Source organism: Balaenoptera ricei, chromosome 3, assembly GCF_028023285.1.
Source record: "Balaenoptera ricei isolate mBalRic1 chromosome 3, mBalRic1.hap2, whole genome shotgun sequence".
Taxonomy (NCBI): domain Eukaryota; kingdom Metazoa; phylum Chordata; class Mammalia; order Artiodactyla; family Balaenopteridae; genus Balaenoptera; species Balaenoptera ricei.
The window spans coordinates 173916227-173929763 of NC_082641.1; the positions used below are offsets into that span (position 1 = coordinate 173916227).

The following is a 13537-nucleotide window of genomic DNA, read 5'->3' on the forward strand; positions in this document are numbered from 1 at the left end:
GCCAGGCTTCCATAATAAAAATTTATTCTTACACAAATCTACAGCTTTTAAACAGTAAAAAGAAAGGCCCACTGTCACCTAGGAAGAGAACTTGAAGCAACACATGGGAAGCAGGGAGGCTCCGGGACATCCGGGCACGTGGTTACCGGCTCTGCTCAACTGTAAGACACATACAGGGAAGGCCAGTGAGGAGGGGGCGGGGGGAAGAAAGGGCCCCACCACCATGGCCCCCCAGCCCTGTCTGAGCCACTTACTGTATGTGGAGATGTCTATTTCTTCTGGAAGCTCTGCCACATTCACTTCAAACCGGTCCTGGACATCATTGAGAATTTTGGCATCATTCTCATCAGACACGAATGTAATGGCCAGGCCTTTGGTACCAAAGCGACCCGCACGGGCCACCTGCAGGGAGACAGGAGCAGGGGTCAGGCCACAGGACACAAGCTGGGGATCTGAGAACAAGCAGGGAGAGGTCCTCATCCAACACCAATCCTGGGAAGGGGGCACCAGGGAGGGGACACCTCTGGGGGGCCACTCACGCGGTGGAGGTAGGTGTCTGAGTCCTCGGGCATGTCATAATTGAAGACAATGTTGACACGCTCAATGTCCATTCCTCGGCCAAACAGATTGGTGGCCACCAGGATCCGCCGCTGGAAGTCCTTAAACTGCTGATAACGTGACAGGCTGGGCGCAGGAGGAACAAGGGGCGGCCATCAGAGACAGGGATCCTGGGCGGTGTTCCCCTCCAAGGGGCCTGCCTGGGGCTTTGAGGGCGGCGTGCACTCACCGCTCCTCCTGGGCCATGCCCCTGTGGATGGCAATGGCTGGGAAGTTCTGCTCCACAAGGAGCTGGGCCAAGGCCATGCAGCGCTGCACCGACTTCACAAATATCACCACCTGTGAGGGAGGGAGCGGCAGTCAAGGCCAGAATCCCTCCCAAAGGCTTAGAGCCCCAGGACAGGCCACAGGAGTGCGGAAGCATCACCTGGTTAAACTCCAGCACATCCAGGAGGTCAAAGAGCTTGCGGTTCTTCTCACTGTCCTTAAGTTTGACGTAGTACTGCTGCAGCCCATGCAGCGTGAGCTTGGTCTCGTCGTCCACAAACACCTCCATGGGCTGCGCCGGAAGGAGAGGAGGAAGGGGCAGGCAGGGCTTACTTCTGGGCGTCCTGCCTGCCGAGAACCTTCCAGGAGCGACTCCTTGGCTGTAATGCTTCCAGAGAGCCTGCTGTACCCCAGTAAATACTTCTCTCTCAGCAGCTGCATCTAGGGTCTGGTCTGGCTCTAGTGTAGACCAAGCTCTCAGCTCCCAGTGTGACAAGCGAGGAAGAGAGCTCTGCTGGCCTCCCAGCATTCGTGTGCCATGAGGGCAGTGTGGGAGTGGGGGAGCAGCAAGGACTCTAGGAGGCCAAAACTACTGCACCGAGGTCTTGGCCTCTACTCACGTCTTGCATGAACTTCCTACAGACGGGCCGGATCTCCTTGCTCAGGGTGGCGCTGAACATCATGCACTGCTTCTCGTGGGGTGTCAGGCGGAAGATCTCCTGCACGTCCCGCCGCATGTCTGGGTGGGGAGGGCAAGAAACAGGTGGACGTGAGCGCCTGCCAGACCACGACCCCCACCCGAGACCAGATCCAGCCCCTCCCAACCTGTGCCAGGGAGCCGTTGGCACCATGACGAGGGCGGTGTGAGCGAGGACTGGCTGGAGGGGAGAGTCCCAGGTGCCTGAAGGCCCGGACTCGGGGTGAGCACAGGCGCGGGAGGAGCGGCAATCCACTTACACGCTGCCAGAGCGGAGCAGCCGTGCCAGCGCGCCTCGAGCCACGCTTCAGGGAGGGGAGCCTGAGGCAGAGACAGCCGCTGGGGTGAGAGCTGCAGCCGCCTCCCAGGACACAAGCCCCATCTCCCACCGGCCCTGTCAGGGCTCACTGAGGGCAGGCAGGGGCCTAGAACTAACCCAGCAGGCAGCGAGGCCGCGGTACTCTGAGGGCTAACGGGGACGTGTGCCTGGATACGGCTCACGTGGGGCGCCATGGTCCCACTCAAGCTTAAGCTCAGAAGAAGCAGGTCACTCTGCCAACACCAGAACTCTCCCTAAAATTGCTTACAGGAGACCTGAGTGCTGGCCACCCACGGGACCCCACTTCGGGGAAACCTCCGGCCTGCCGTGTCAGGGCCCGCCTAGCTCTGACGCCTGGGGGGCTGCGAGGGCGAGGAGGGTGCGGCTGCGTGGGCCTCCACAGCCCCCAGGCCCAGCGAGGACACTCACCCAACTGCTCCAGCATCTTGTCACACTCGTCCAACACGAAGTGCTTCACGTTCTTCAGGTTGAGGCTCCTGTTCCGCACAAGTGCCAGGATCCGACCCGGCGTCCCCACCACGACGTGGGGACAGTTCTTCTTCAACACCTCCTCATCTTTCTTGATGGAGAGGCCCCCGAAGAACACAGACACCTGTGCAGGCGGAAAGGTGCTTTCAACCATCTGGCGGCCAAAAGCTCACACCCCACCCTGTGCCTACGGTCGCTCAGCTAACGGCCCCGCCAGCGGCCCCCCAGCACCCCAGGCCTGGTGCCTGGAGCCAGTGGAGGCCTGAGAGTCTGGCCCCAGCTTCACCGAAAAGCAGTCCCAGGGCTGGGACCGGCACAGGCCTCTGGGGGCCATGCATAATTCATCAAGCTTTTAAGGAGCATAAACCACCACAAACCTCAAAGGCAGCCGCTGCAGCCAAGCTTGGCTAATGCTGGCTGGGCTAGAGCTGAGGCCAGCAAGGCTGCAGAGGACCACGTGGCACCCAACCTGGCCTGAGGGGCTCACCTTGACGCTGGGCATGTATTTGGAGAAGCGCTCATACTCCTTGCTGATCTGGAAGGCCAGCTCTCGAGTGTGGCACATAACCAGGACCGTCACCTGTGGGGCCGGTCGGGGAGAGACACTCAAGACAGTCCCCTAAGTCCTCCCCAGGCCAGAGCCCACGCCGGTGCTCACCCCTTGGCGGCCCCCACCCCTCGGGTCATTGGAAGGCCCAGTCCAGATGCCTCCATCTTCTTACAGCCCGTCACCTGGTGCTCATTCCCTGTGTCTTCTCACAGCTCCTCAGCTGTGTCTCCCTACGCCAGGTCCTGCACTGAGGCCTCAGTAAGGGTTAGACCCAGCCTAGCTGGCGACGCGCCCCACGCTAACAGCTTCCTGAGCCTGCCCTCGGGCCGGCCTGTGGCCACCGGGGGGAGGCTGCCCCTGCCCCCTGGCCCACAACACCAAGCACTGAGCCCACACCGTGGCCTCGAACGAAATCCTCCTCTCCTTGACCATCCACCCTAAGGTCGGTAACAAGGGCTCGCGCACCCACACACAGCCCAAGGATGTGTGCCCCAGCATGTCAAGAATGAACACCAGCATGCACCTCAACTATCCCCCAAAACAGGGGACTACAATGTTCACGACATGAGAAGTACAGCTATGGCCTATCAGCAATAACAACAGGAACAAAACCATGTTCAGTGTAATCCCACCTCCGTAAGTGTGCACGATCTAGAAAAGCACATATGGAAATAACAGCCATCTTGCTGGATGGTCAAATTGTGGGCACTTTTCAGTTTTTTCTCTTGGCTTGTCGTTTCTGGGGCGATTTTGTTACAACTAAGTACTGTGTTTAATTTTAAAAATCCAGAAAGAGGATGCGGGAACAGGGATTTTTAAAAAGAGGAGCCATGACTCCTGCTGCCTCGGGTAGCTTGGGCCTAGGAAGGAGGGTGCCCACCCACCTGTCCGTTGACGGGCTCAATCTGCTGCAGGGTGGCCAACACAAAAACCGCTGTCTTGCCCATCCCTGACTTGGCCTGGCACAGGATGTCCATGCCCAGGATGGCTTGTGGAATACACTCGTGCTGGACTGAGGGGGAGAGAGCACATGAGCTATCAGAAACCGGATGTTTCCTCTGCGCAGGCCCCTCACCGGCTGGCTGAGGGGACCACACTGAGGTGGTCAGAGGCGGGCCTCGGCGGGAAGGACCAGGGAGGCATACCCTCGGATGGATGCTCGAAGCCACAGTCCACTATGGCCCTCAAGAGCTCAGGCTTCAGCAGAAAGTCCCGGAAGCCAGAGCTGTGGATGGAAACGTAGGAACCCTTGACATCTTTCTTGGGGGCAGCTGGAGCGCTCTCTGGAGGAGCCTGGGGCTCTTCATCTTCCTCGTAATCCAGAAGCTCGTTTTCCACATCCTGTTCCGCCATGGTGCTGAGAAACAGAGGAGGGAGGGAAGGGCTGAGGGAAGCAACTAAGGTGACCGATGCGTGCAGGTAAACCCACCCAGCATGGGAGAAGAGGGAGCTGGCTGCACAGAGGCCGCAGGCTGTTGACACAGGTCCCAGAGGGGCGAGGTGCTGGCGTCAGCTCTTGCGAGCTGGCACAGAAAGCCACCCAGCCACTGAAGTCAAGACCGGACATCGTCCTCCGATCCCTCTTTAGCTCACCCCCGACACTGACTCCAACAGCAGGTCTCACCACTCCATCTGTGCAGCACCTCCCAGCTTCTGCCTGTTGTGGCCACATCTCCACCACGCCCCGCCAAGCCACCTCGCCTGTCCCTGCACCCTGCCAGCCACGCCCACATGTGCACCCACACCCTCCACCTCCAAGGGCTTCCCACTGCTCGAAGCGAAACCCCAATTCCTCTCCACTCGCAACCCTCCCCACTGGCCCCTGCCCACCTCATTCCACACCACCCCTTTCAAACCACCCCCAGCCTTATTTGGCTGCTGATACTCATCGAGCCCCTACTCCAGCTCGGGCCGCCCACCCCCACCCCTGGGAACGCACTGCTGCACTGCTTCCAAGTCCCTGCACGAATGCCTCCTTCTCAGCATCAAGGTCAAGGTCTCAGCTCTAATGAATGGCCTCAGACCAGCTAGCTTCAAGGAGTCCCCTCCCCTTCACTCCCCAAGGACCCCCCCAGCCTACACGGGGCAGGACCCCCCCACACCCCGCTTTCCCACTCCCGACCTGGATATGTGGCTGCCAGGATGCTGGAGAGACAGGAGTTTGTGAGGAAGCAGTGTCTGCCCAGGCCCAGCTACTCCTGCTATTTGTGGTCTGCACAGGGGAACAATTAAGTGCTCTCATGAAAAGACCTCCCATTGGGCCCAGAGCCAATAAGAACACAGCTGAGGTGGTAAATGGAATTAATACAAAGCACGCTCACCTCCTGGCTTCGTTTAATCCAGTACATACAGAGCGCCTACTGGGTGCAGGCTGCAAGGGACCCAAACATGAGAATACTGTCTTTTGTCCTCCCTGCTGCAACCCAGCCTCCAGACTAGGGGGTGGAAGTACTAAAGCAGTCCCTCTTCTTCCTGAGCTGGATGCTGAGGGTCCCGGGCCCAATTTCTGGCCCTTCTGCCACTCATTCTCTGTGACCATCAGCCCCAGGGCTTTAACCACCTCTGTGCAGCCTCCCAAACTGTGCCTCTATGGAGACACAGACCCCATACTCAGTTACCTAGCTGCCTCTTTCACCTCTCCCCCTGGAAATGGAGGCCTGTTTCCCCCGTCTCAAAAAAGGCAATTCCATTCTCTAAACTGTTCTGTCTTTTCTCTCTCTTTCCCTGTTCTATCAGCCAACGAATCCCGCCAGGTCAATCAGGCCACTTCTCACCCCAGCTACCTTGCCAGTCTCAGGCTGCCATCTTTCTTTTTAGATTAGAATAGCTTTATGGAGATATTCACATGCCATACAAGGCACCAATTAAAAGGTACAATTCAGTGGTTTCTTGTACAGTCATATATATGCGCCATCACTGCCACTATCAGCTTTAGCACACATTTCCTCAAAAAGACTACATCCTTTAGCTACCATCCTATGCCACCAACTCCCTTTGGCAACCACTAATCTATCGTCTTTTTATGAATTTGCCTATTTTGGACATTTCATATAATGGAATTATACAACACGTGATAGTTTGACTTCTTTCACTCACATGCTTTCAAGGTTCGTCTACATTGTAGCCGTGTATCAGTACATAATTCCTTTTCATGGTTGAATAATATTCCTTTGTACTGCGATACCACAGTTATTTTATCCACTGTCAGCTGACGGACATTTGGGCACCATCATCTCTTGCCTGGATTGTGCCAATAGCCTCCTTGTTGGTCTCCCTGCTTTCCATCCCCGACTCCCCCTTCCATGCCCCTCAGCAGCTGGAGGGAGCCTATAAAAGCTAAGTCAGAGAATGTCATTCCTCTGCTCAAAACCCTCTACAGGTTCACCCTGTGTTCAGAATAAAACAGTCCTCACCACGGCCTATCAAGCCCCACACAACCTGACTCCCTTTACACTCAGACCTTATCTCCCCCATCACCCTCACTCACTGGCCTTGCTGCTGTGCCTCAAACATGCCTCAGCGCCTTTGCACTTGCTGTTCCCACTTCTTTCAGACCTCTGTTTCTCCAAAAAGGCATTTCCCGTTGGCCCAACTGAAAATGAACCCCCTCCAGTCATGCCAGCCCAGCATCTAGTACAGGGCCTGACATACATGCGTAAGCACTCAACAGCAATGGCTGAATGAATGGAATTAGAATCAGGGCCTCAAAGCAGAGTTTAGGGGCTAAAGTTAAGCATGTATCCTTGTCTGATTCTTGAAAGAAGCAATCTGATACCAACACTGGCAAAGACACGAAGGAGTCAGTCCCCGGGCATCAGAGAGAAGAACAGGAGCCAGCAAAGGCCAGTCCAGAAACCACCAGACCCTTTCAGGGAATGGAAAGGACTGGCTGCTTGAAGTAGAGGCAGAAGACAGAGCTGGAAGAGCTGGTCAAGCCCAGGGCATTCATACTTAATTTACTAAGCAATAAAGAATCGCTGATTAAGTTTTTGAGTTGTGACTCAATCAGGATTTGCCCAAGAGCAAGTTACTCCAGAGAAGATGGAATGGGGTAAGAGACCAGCAGCAAGGAAAACCAGACACCAAATTAACTACAGTGGGGGCATTGTTAAGTAAGGAAAAAGATGGCGGAACACCCTACAGGGTGGGACCACCCCCTGGGAGAACCTCGGACAGAAAAGAGCCAGAGTCATCTACTCTGGACTTCAAATCTGGGAGTAGATAGTGTATTAAAAAAAAAAAAAAATTAGGAATTGAAAGTCTTTTTGTTTTGATGGGGAAACAAATGTGGGGACAGACTAAGTTTGATATACAAAATTTTCTAGACTAAGTGACTAGACAGGATCTAAAGCGCAAAACAAATTAGATCAGGAAAGGATTTGGCGGTGTTTGTTCCACCCAGAGAGGGTGGCCGAGACAGCTGAGGCCCCAAGAGCTGATTAACTTGAAAGCTGACACCAGAATAAGTAACAACTCTGACTCGCACGCGTACCCTTTCACCCTGAAGTGTCCCCAGAGAGAATTTCTACCTAAGAGTTTGTTCCTTATTGAATATCTTTATTGCCCGAAATCTCTGGAACCACGAGTCCTAAACGCAAGAGTGGGGGAGGGGAGAGTCTCTCGAACTCGGAGAAGACCGTCAGGTCTATAAACTCCGGCTTCTCCCACCGCGGCGCCACACCCCGGCGTCGCCCCCTGACGCCCTCCCCGAATCGCCTCGGGCCTCCTCGAACAGGCAGGCCTCCCAGAACCGGGTTCAGCCCGCGGGCGGCCATGACAGGCCCTGCCAGAAGCGGTCTCCGCACACCGCGCGCCAAAGGCCGGCCCGCCCCTTGCGCGTGCGTCCCAGCGCCCAACGGCCGCCAACGCGCGCGCCGGACACCACAACCGCCCCGCCTCCCCTCGTCTCGCACCCAGTCTTCGTCCTTCCCTCAACCCCTGGCGTCTCCCATCGCCCGCTCGCCTGCAGGTCCGACGTCTCCACACCGCGGCCCCGCGCGTGAGCCCGCCGCTCACCTGATTCCTCGTTCGCCTCCGCGTGCTGTGAGGAGCGCCAACCGACTCCTGTTACCGGTCGCGCGCCCCGACACGAGCTATCGCGCTTCCTGTCTCGTGCGTCCGACTGCAGCTCGGCTCACTGGACCGCTCGCATTTCATTCAAAAGAGGCGGAAGCGATGATTGGATTCTGCGGGAGGCGTCTGGAAGCTATTGGTGGAGAACGGAAAGAGGGCGTGCCTCATGCCTCGGATTCATTGGTCAACCTAAAAGTTGGAGCCCGAGTGGGCTGACTGAGGCGGGCGTCTGCTAGCGTGCTGTCATGTGATCGGGGTTGTGAGCTCGGTGGGTGCCGCCATATTTGGTACGGGCAACTGAAGCCTGGATATGGGCCCGGGGTGAGCGTCTCGCCCTTATGAAATATGGCCTCTACGCTGGGCTCAGAACTCAGTTTTCAAAGTGGATGTCCATCTGCGAACTCCTGGTCCTGCAGAGTGGAGGCTCTGAAAGGGTTCTGAGAAAGCTTGGGAGCTTGGAATGACTCCAGCGTGGAGAGGACATTTAGCACCAGCAGTGGGAAAGGGGCCCCTCAGGGCGTGGGAGTGAGAGAAATGGTCCTAGGCCACAATTCCCGTTTGCTGAGAGTCATTTCCTGCGTCAGACACTGTGCCAGTGACCATGCAGGTTCAGGCCAAAAAACCAAAACCAGATGTTTTCGTCATAAAACTGTTTTGTTGTTGTTAATTTTACTTTTCCTTGTATTAAATTTCCCCAACCTTTTTCTACCCCCCGCCCCCCCCCCCCCCAGTACTTTACTGAGTTGAGCTAAAGTGTATAGTAAAAGGAACAGGTCCATGAGTTTTGACGATTGACACCCGAGTGACAATTACCTGGTGAAGATATGGAACATTTCCGTCACCCCAGAAAGTTCTGCTGTGTCCCTCTGAAGTCAACCACACCCCTTTCCTCCTGCCCCCACCAGGCAACCAGTATGTGGATTTCTATCACTATCGTTCTGTCTGTTCTTGAATTTCATATTAATGGAATCATGCAGTAGATTGTCTTTTGTGTCTGGCTTCTTTTGTTCAACAAAATGTTTTGAGATTTTCCACATCGCTGCACATAGCAATTTTCCTTCTTTTTCATTCCTGAGTAGTATTCCACTGTGTGGCTATACCACAATATAGCCAGTATAGTTTCTCCACTCACCTATAGATGGACATTTGGTTTTTTCCCAGTGTTTGGCCATTATTAATAAAGCTTGTACAAGTATTTTTGTGAACACAAATTTACTTCTCTAGGGGAAATACCTAGGAGTGGAATGGTGGGTGGAAGATGATGTGGGTGTTCAGCTTTAGTAGATCCTGACAGTTTTCCTGAGTGGTTGTTCCACTTTACACTCTCGCTAGCACCCTGTGAAACTTCCAGTTACTCCCAGTTCTTGCCCATACCTCAGTCTTTTCTCAGCTATGTTAAGATTGGGGGATTTGGTGGGGGTGGGGGGAAGGAGGGAAAGTAAGTAGGACAAACTCAATAAGCCTGCTCCAGCATTCCAGTCTCCCTAAGCCCCTGACACAATTAAATCTTCCTCCACAGTTTTCCAAAGAGGTTCAAGCATTTCATTTTCATTTAGTATAAGCTATCTCAGGGTCCATGTTCTAGACAACCTCAGAGCTAAAGTCATCAGAGGTATGTAACTTCAGCCGAAAAGCCCAATGAAGAGAAACCAGTCAATCCAGAGGGAGGCTTTACATAATATAAGGTAAATATTGTATGTACAATAATAATTACATCCTAACGCTTATAGAGCACTTCCTGTGTACCCAACAGGGCCAGGATGAGGGTGATGCATGCAAAATTTAAGCGGGCACCAGGGACTTCCCAGGTGGCACAGTGGTTAAGAATCCGCCTGCCAGTGCTAGGGGACACGGGTTCAAGCCCTGGTCCGGAAAGATCCCACATGCTGCAGAGCAATTAAGCCCGTGCGCCACAACTACTGAGCCCACGTGCCACAACTACTGAAGCCCCCGCGCCTAGAGCCTGTGCTCCGCAACAAGAGAAGCAACCGCAATGAGAAGCCCGAGCACCGCAACGAAGAGTAGCCCCTGCTCGCCGCAACTAGAGAAAGCCTGCGTGCAGCAACAAAGACCCAACGCAGCCAAAAATAAAATAAATAAATAAATTTTTAAAAGGGGCGGGGGGCACCAAACACCAAACCAAACAAGAAAAACCAAAAACACTCAGTCATCAAGATAAATTGTATTTGAACGCACTATTTTAAAATCAAAATTAATTTTAAAAATCTATCTAAAATCTATGATGAACAAAATATCAAAATTTTAAATAAACACAGGGTCAGTAATAGTGCTGCGTGAAGCCGAGCCATATTGGCACCTGAGGCAAAAGGAAACGATAAGATCTACTGATCCTATCTTTCTTTGGATTTTCTGCATTATTTTGATTTTTTAAAAACTGTGCTAGGACTTCCCTGGTAGCGCAGTGGTTAAGAATCCGCCTGCCAATGCAAGGGACATGGGTTCGAGCCCTGGTCCAGGAAGATCCCACATGCCGCGGAGCAACTAAGCCCCTGTGCAACAACTACTGAGCCTGTGCTCTAGAGCCCGTGAGCCACAACTACTGAGCCTGCGTGCCACAACTACTGAAGCCCGCGCGCCTAGAGCCTGTGCTCCACAGCAAGAGAAGCCACCGCAATGAGAAGCCCACGCACCGCAACCAAGAGTAGCCCCTGCTTGCTGCAACTAGAGAAAGCCCGTGTGCAGTAACGAAGACCCAACACAGCCAAAAATAAATACATTAAAAAAAAAAATTGTGCTAAAACATGTGTATCTTGAATTTGGGGGTGCCTCTTAAATTCTGTGTCTGAGGCAAGTGCTTCCCCTCCTCACCCCAGTCCCTGTCCCGGTGTTCAGCCTTGTTCTGAGAAATCTAAATATATGAACAGACTAATCACCACCTGGAGCAGATGAGGTGCGTGTATTAGCACATCCATTGTCCATATCCATTGTCGGGTGGTTAACAAACAGGAGCTCCAGAGAGGATTAATCTCAGTCCCAAAGTCACACAGCTGGCAGGGATTCAAGCCCAGGCCATCTCTCATCATTAGACATGGCCAAAACCTCTACAGGTGGAGATAGAGGCCAAAGCCAGGTAAGTTGGAAGCCTGGAGAAAACCAGTCCCCAGGGAGGGAGGAGGTGCTCCAGGAAAGCAGGTGGGAGGTGAGCTTGGAGTAATTAGATCATCTGAGATGATGCAGGAGGAGGAGGAGAGGGAAGCTAGTTGAGTCCAGTAAAGGAGTCTGGGAAAACAGGAAAAAAAAAAAAAAAAGCCCAGCACACCCACCATCCATGCAGCTGTGGGCGGGGCAGGGGGGCGGGTTTCTATGCTTCAAAACAAACAAACAATAACAAAAAACACAAGAAACAAAAAACCCCACAAACTTTAAATCCAGAAAAGATCAGAGCCTGCTAAAGTACCTCCACCACCCAAGATGAACAAATAGTAACATTTGTCACTTTGGCTTGATTCACTTCAGAATTATTTTAAGATACAGAAAATTTGAAAACACCCACCCAAATGGCTAAAAAGGAAAAGACTCACAGTACTGAGGCTGGAGCAGAGGCTGTGGAGAAACCAGAATTCTCACTGCTAGCAGGCTTGTAAAATGAGAAAACCACTTTGGAAAACAATTTGGCAGTTTGTAGTAAGGTTAAGGAGGGTATCTCAACCCCAGCACTCTTGACATTTGGGCTGGATTCTTCTTTGTGGTGGGAGCCTTCCTGTGCATTATGGGATGTTTAGCATCATCTTTGGCCTCTCAATGCCAGTAGCACCCACGCCTCAATGTCTCCAAACCAAAAATGCCTCCAGACATTGGTAATGTCCCCGCCCCTGGGGGGAGGGGGAGGGGATCATCCCAGATCAGACCCATTGGATTGAACAGGCACCTATGTCATGACTAAGCAGTCCTCCTAGGTATAGACTTAACAATCAATGAAACACTTTTTGTCCCCAAAAAGATACGAACAGTGAACATTCTCTATGCATAATAGCTCCAAACTGGAAACAACTGAAATGTCCATCAACAAATGAATGGATAAAGAAACTGTGCTCCATCCATACCATGGAATAACACTAGAAATAAAAAGGAATAAACTATTGATATACACAACATTATGGATGAATACCAAAAACATCGTATTCTTTGCAAACATACTAAAAATCACTGGACTGTACACTTAAAAAGGGTGAATTTTATGGTGTGTGAAGTTTATTCTAATAGAAAACAAAACAAATATATTGAGTGAAAGAATCTAGACATTTTTAAAAAATCATAAAATGATTCCATTAGGTATGAAGTTCGAGAACAGGCAAAATTAGTCTATGGTGATAGAATCTACATGAGAAGGTTGCCTGGGAAAGAACACAAGTAAAACTTATGCAGCAGAGGAGTGGCCTGGGTGGTGCCACAGGGGTGTGTACGTATATACAAATTCACGGAACTGAACACCAAAAGATTTGCGTACTTTACCATATGTAAGTTATACCTCGATCAAAATAAAATGAAAGACGTAACACCTTATCGTTAAAGTGGAAGTCACTTCTGTTCACTTCCCCCACTCCACTCCCCTCCCCCACTACAGAAACATCCTCAATAAAAATAACGATACTGAACAATTACTGCACGCCTATTCTGTGCTGTACAAGAATTCATTTAAGCTTCCCAGCAACCTATGAGGTAGGCGCCACTATTATCATCCCCTTTTACAGATGAAGAAACTGAGGCACAGAGCAGTGAAGTAACTTGCTCAGGGTCTCACTGTTCATAGGCAGTGGTGTCAGGATTTGAACCCAGATAGCCTGGCGGGCCTCAGCCAGGATGCCAGGCATATAATACAAGCCCGCTACTCAGAACATTACACAAACTTAATACACAGTTTCACTTTCTGTTTTTTAGTAATTGATATAAACAATATCAAACTGTATCATTTTTTTTAACTTGCTTTTTTATCCTCCCCTCCCCCCCCCCCACACACGTGGTGTTTTTGAGTTTAGCCTTGCTGATACATTTAGTTCTTCTGGTGTCAGATGAATCTACTCCCATTTCTTTTCTCCGGCCTTGACTGGTGGAGACTTGGTTTGCAAAGAACCTTATATTTTGAGAGATAACCCTCACTCAGTTCCTCCCCTGCTAAGAATCCACCAGTGGTTCCCACAGTCCTCAGGGTCAAGTCTGAATTCCACTCCCACCATCTGCAACATCTGGAGCCTTCCCTCTACTCCAGGTTCATCAGCAGTAAAAAAAAAAAAAAAAAATCCAGCCATGCTTTATGATACCTGGTTTGTTCATCCATCTATTCATCCAGCAGCTATTTTTTGAGTACCTTCTGTGTGCTAGACCCTGTTCTAGGAGCCAGGGACCCAACAGTGAACAAGACAATGATCCCTGCCCTCTGGGAGTTGACATCTTCCTGGTGAAGTCAGGCAAGAAAGAAAACAGTAAAGTCAAATTTATTAAAATTTGCAAGGAGGAAAAATCAAACTATGTGAGGAATAGAGTTTGGTAGGGATGGAGTGGGCCTTGTTTTAGGTGGAGATGCAGCCAGGGAAAACTTCTCTAAGAAGGTGACATTTAAGTAAAG

General features: G+C 51.9%; 1 protein-coding gene across 3 annotated transcripts; it reads right to left on the reverse strand.

Moving 5' to 3' along the window:
- Nucleotides 1-7: 7 nt before the first annotated feature.
- Nucleotides 8-8009, reverse strand: DDX39A (DExD-box helicase 39A). 3 transcript variants are annotated; one of them, XM_059918310.1, is made up of 11 exons: nt 7897-8009; nt 4026-4237; nt 3765-3892; nt 2818-2910; nt 2271-2454; nt 1446-1564; nt 986-1117; nt 788-897; nt 540-684; nt 255-402; nt 8-159 (listed from the first exon to the last, which is right to left on the reverse strand). In XM_059918310.1, the coding sequence occupies exons 2-11, from the start codon at nt 4231-4233 to the stop codon at nt 143-145; spliced, it is 1284 nt and encodes a 427-aa protein (XP_059774293.1). In that variant the 5' UTR covers nt 4234-4237; nt 7897-8009; the 3' UTR covers nt 8-142. The 3 variants fall into 3 exon arrangements, with proteins under 3 accessions (XP_059774293.1, XP_059774295.1, XP_059774294.1); XM_059918312.1 differs by lacking the exon at nt 7897-8009 and adding an exon at nt 7794-7859; XM_059918311.1 differs by lacking the exon at nt 7897-8009 and adding an exon at nt 5003-5254.
- Between the last annotated feature and the right edge of the window lie 5528 nt (nt 8010-13537).

Bases quoted from the DNA above. Each gene is read 5' to 3' on its own strand.
- DDX39A (XM_059918310.1), bottom strand. From the start codon at position 4,233: ATGGCGGAACAGGATGTGGAAAACGAGCTTCTGGATTACGAGGAAGAT. The intron at 1,565-2,270 runs GTGAGTGTCCTC...CTCCCCACCCAG, and splicing joins CAAGATGCTGGAGCAGTTGG to ACATGCGGCGGGACGTGCAG. The intron at 1,118-1,445 runs GTGAGTAGAGGC...CTTCCGGCGCAG, and splicing joins GTAGGAAGTTCATGCAAGAC to CCCATGGAGGTGTTTGTGGA.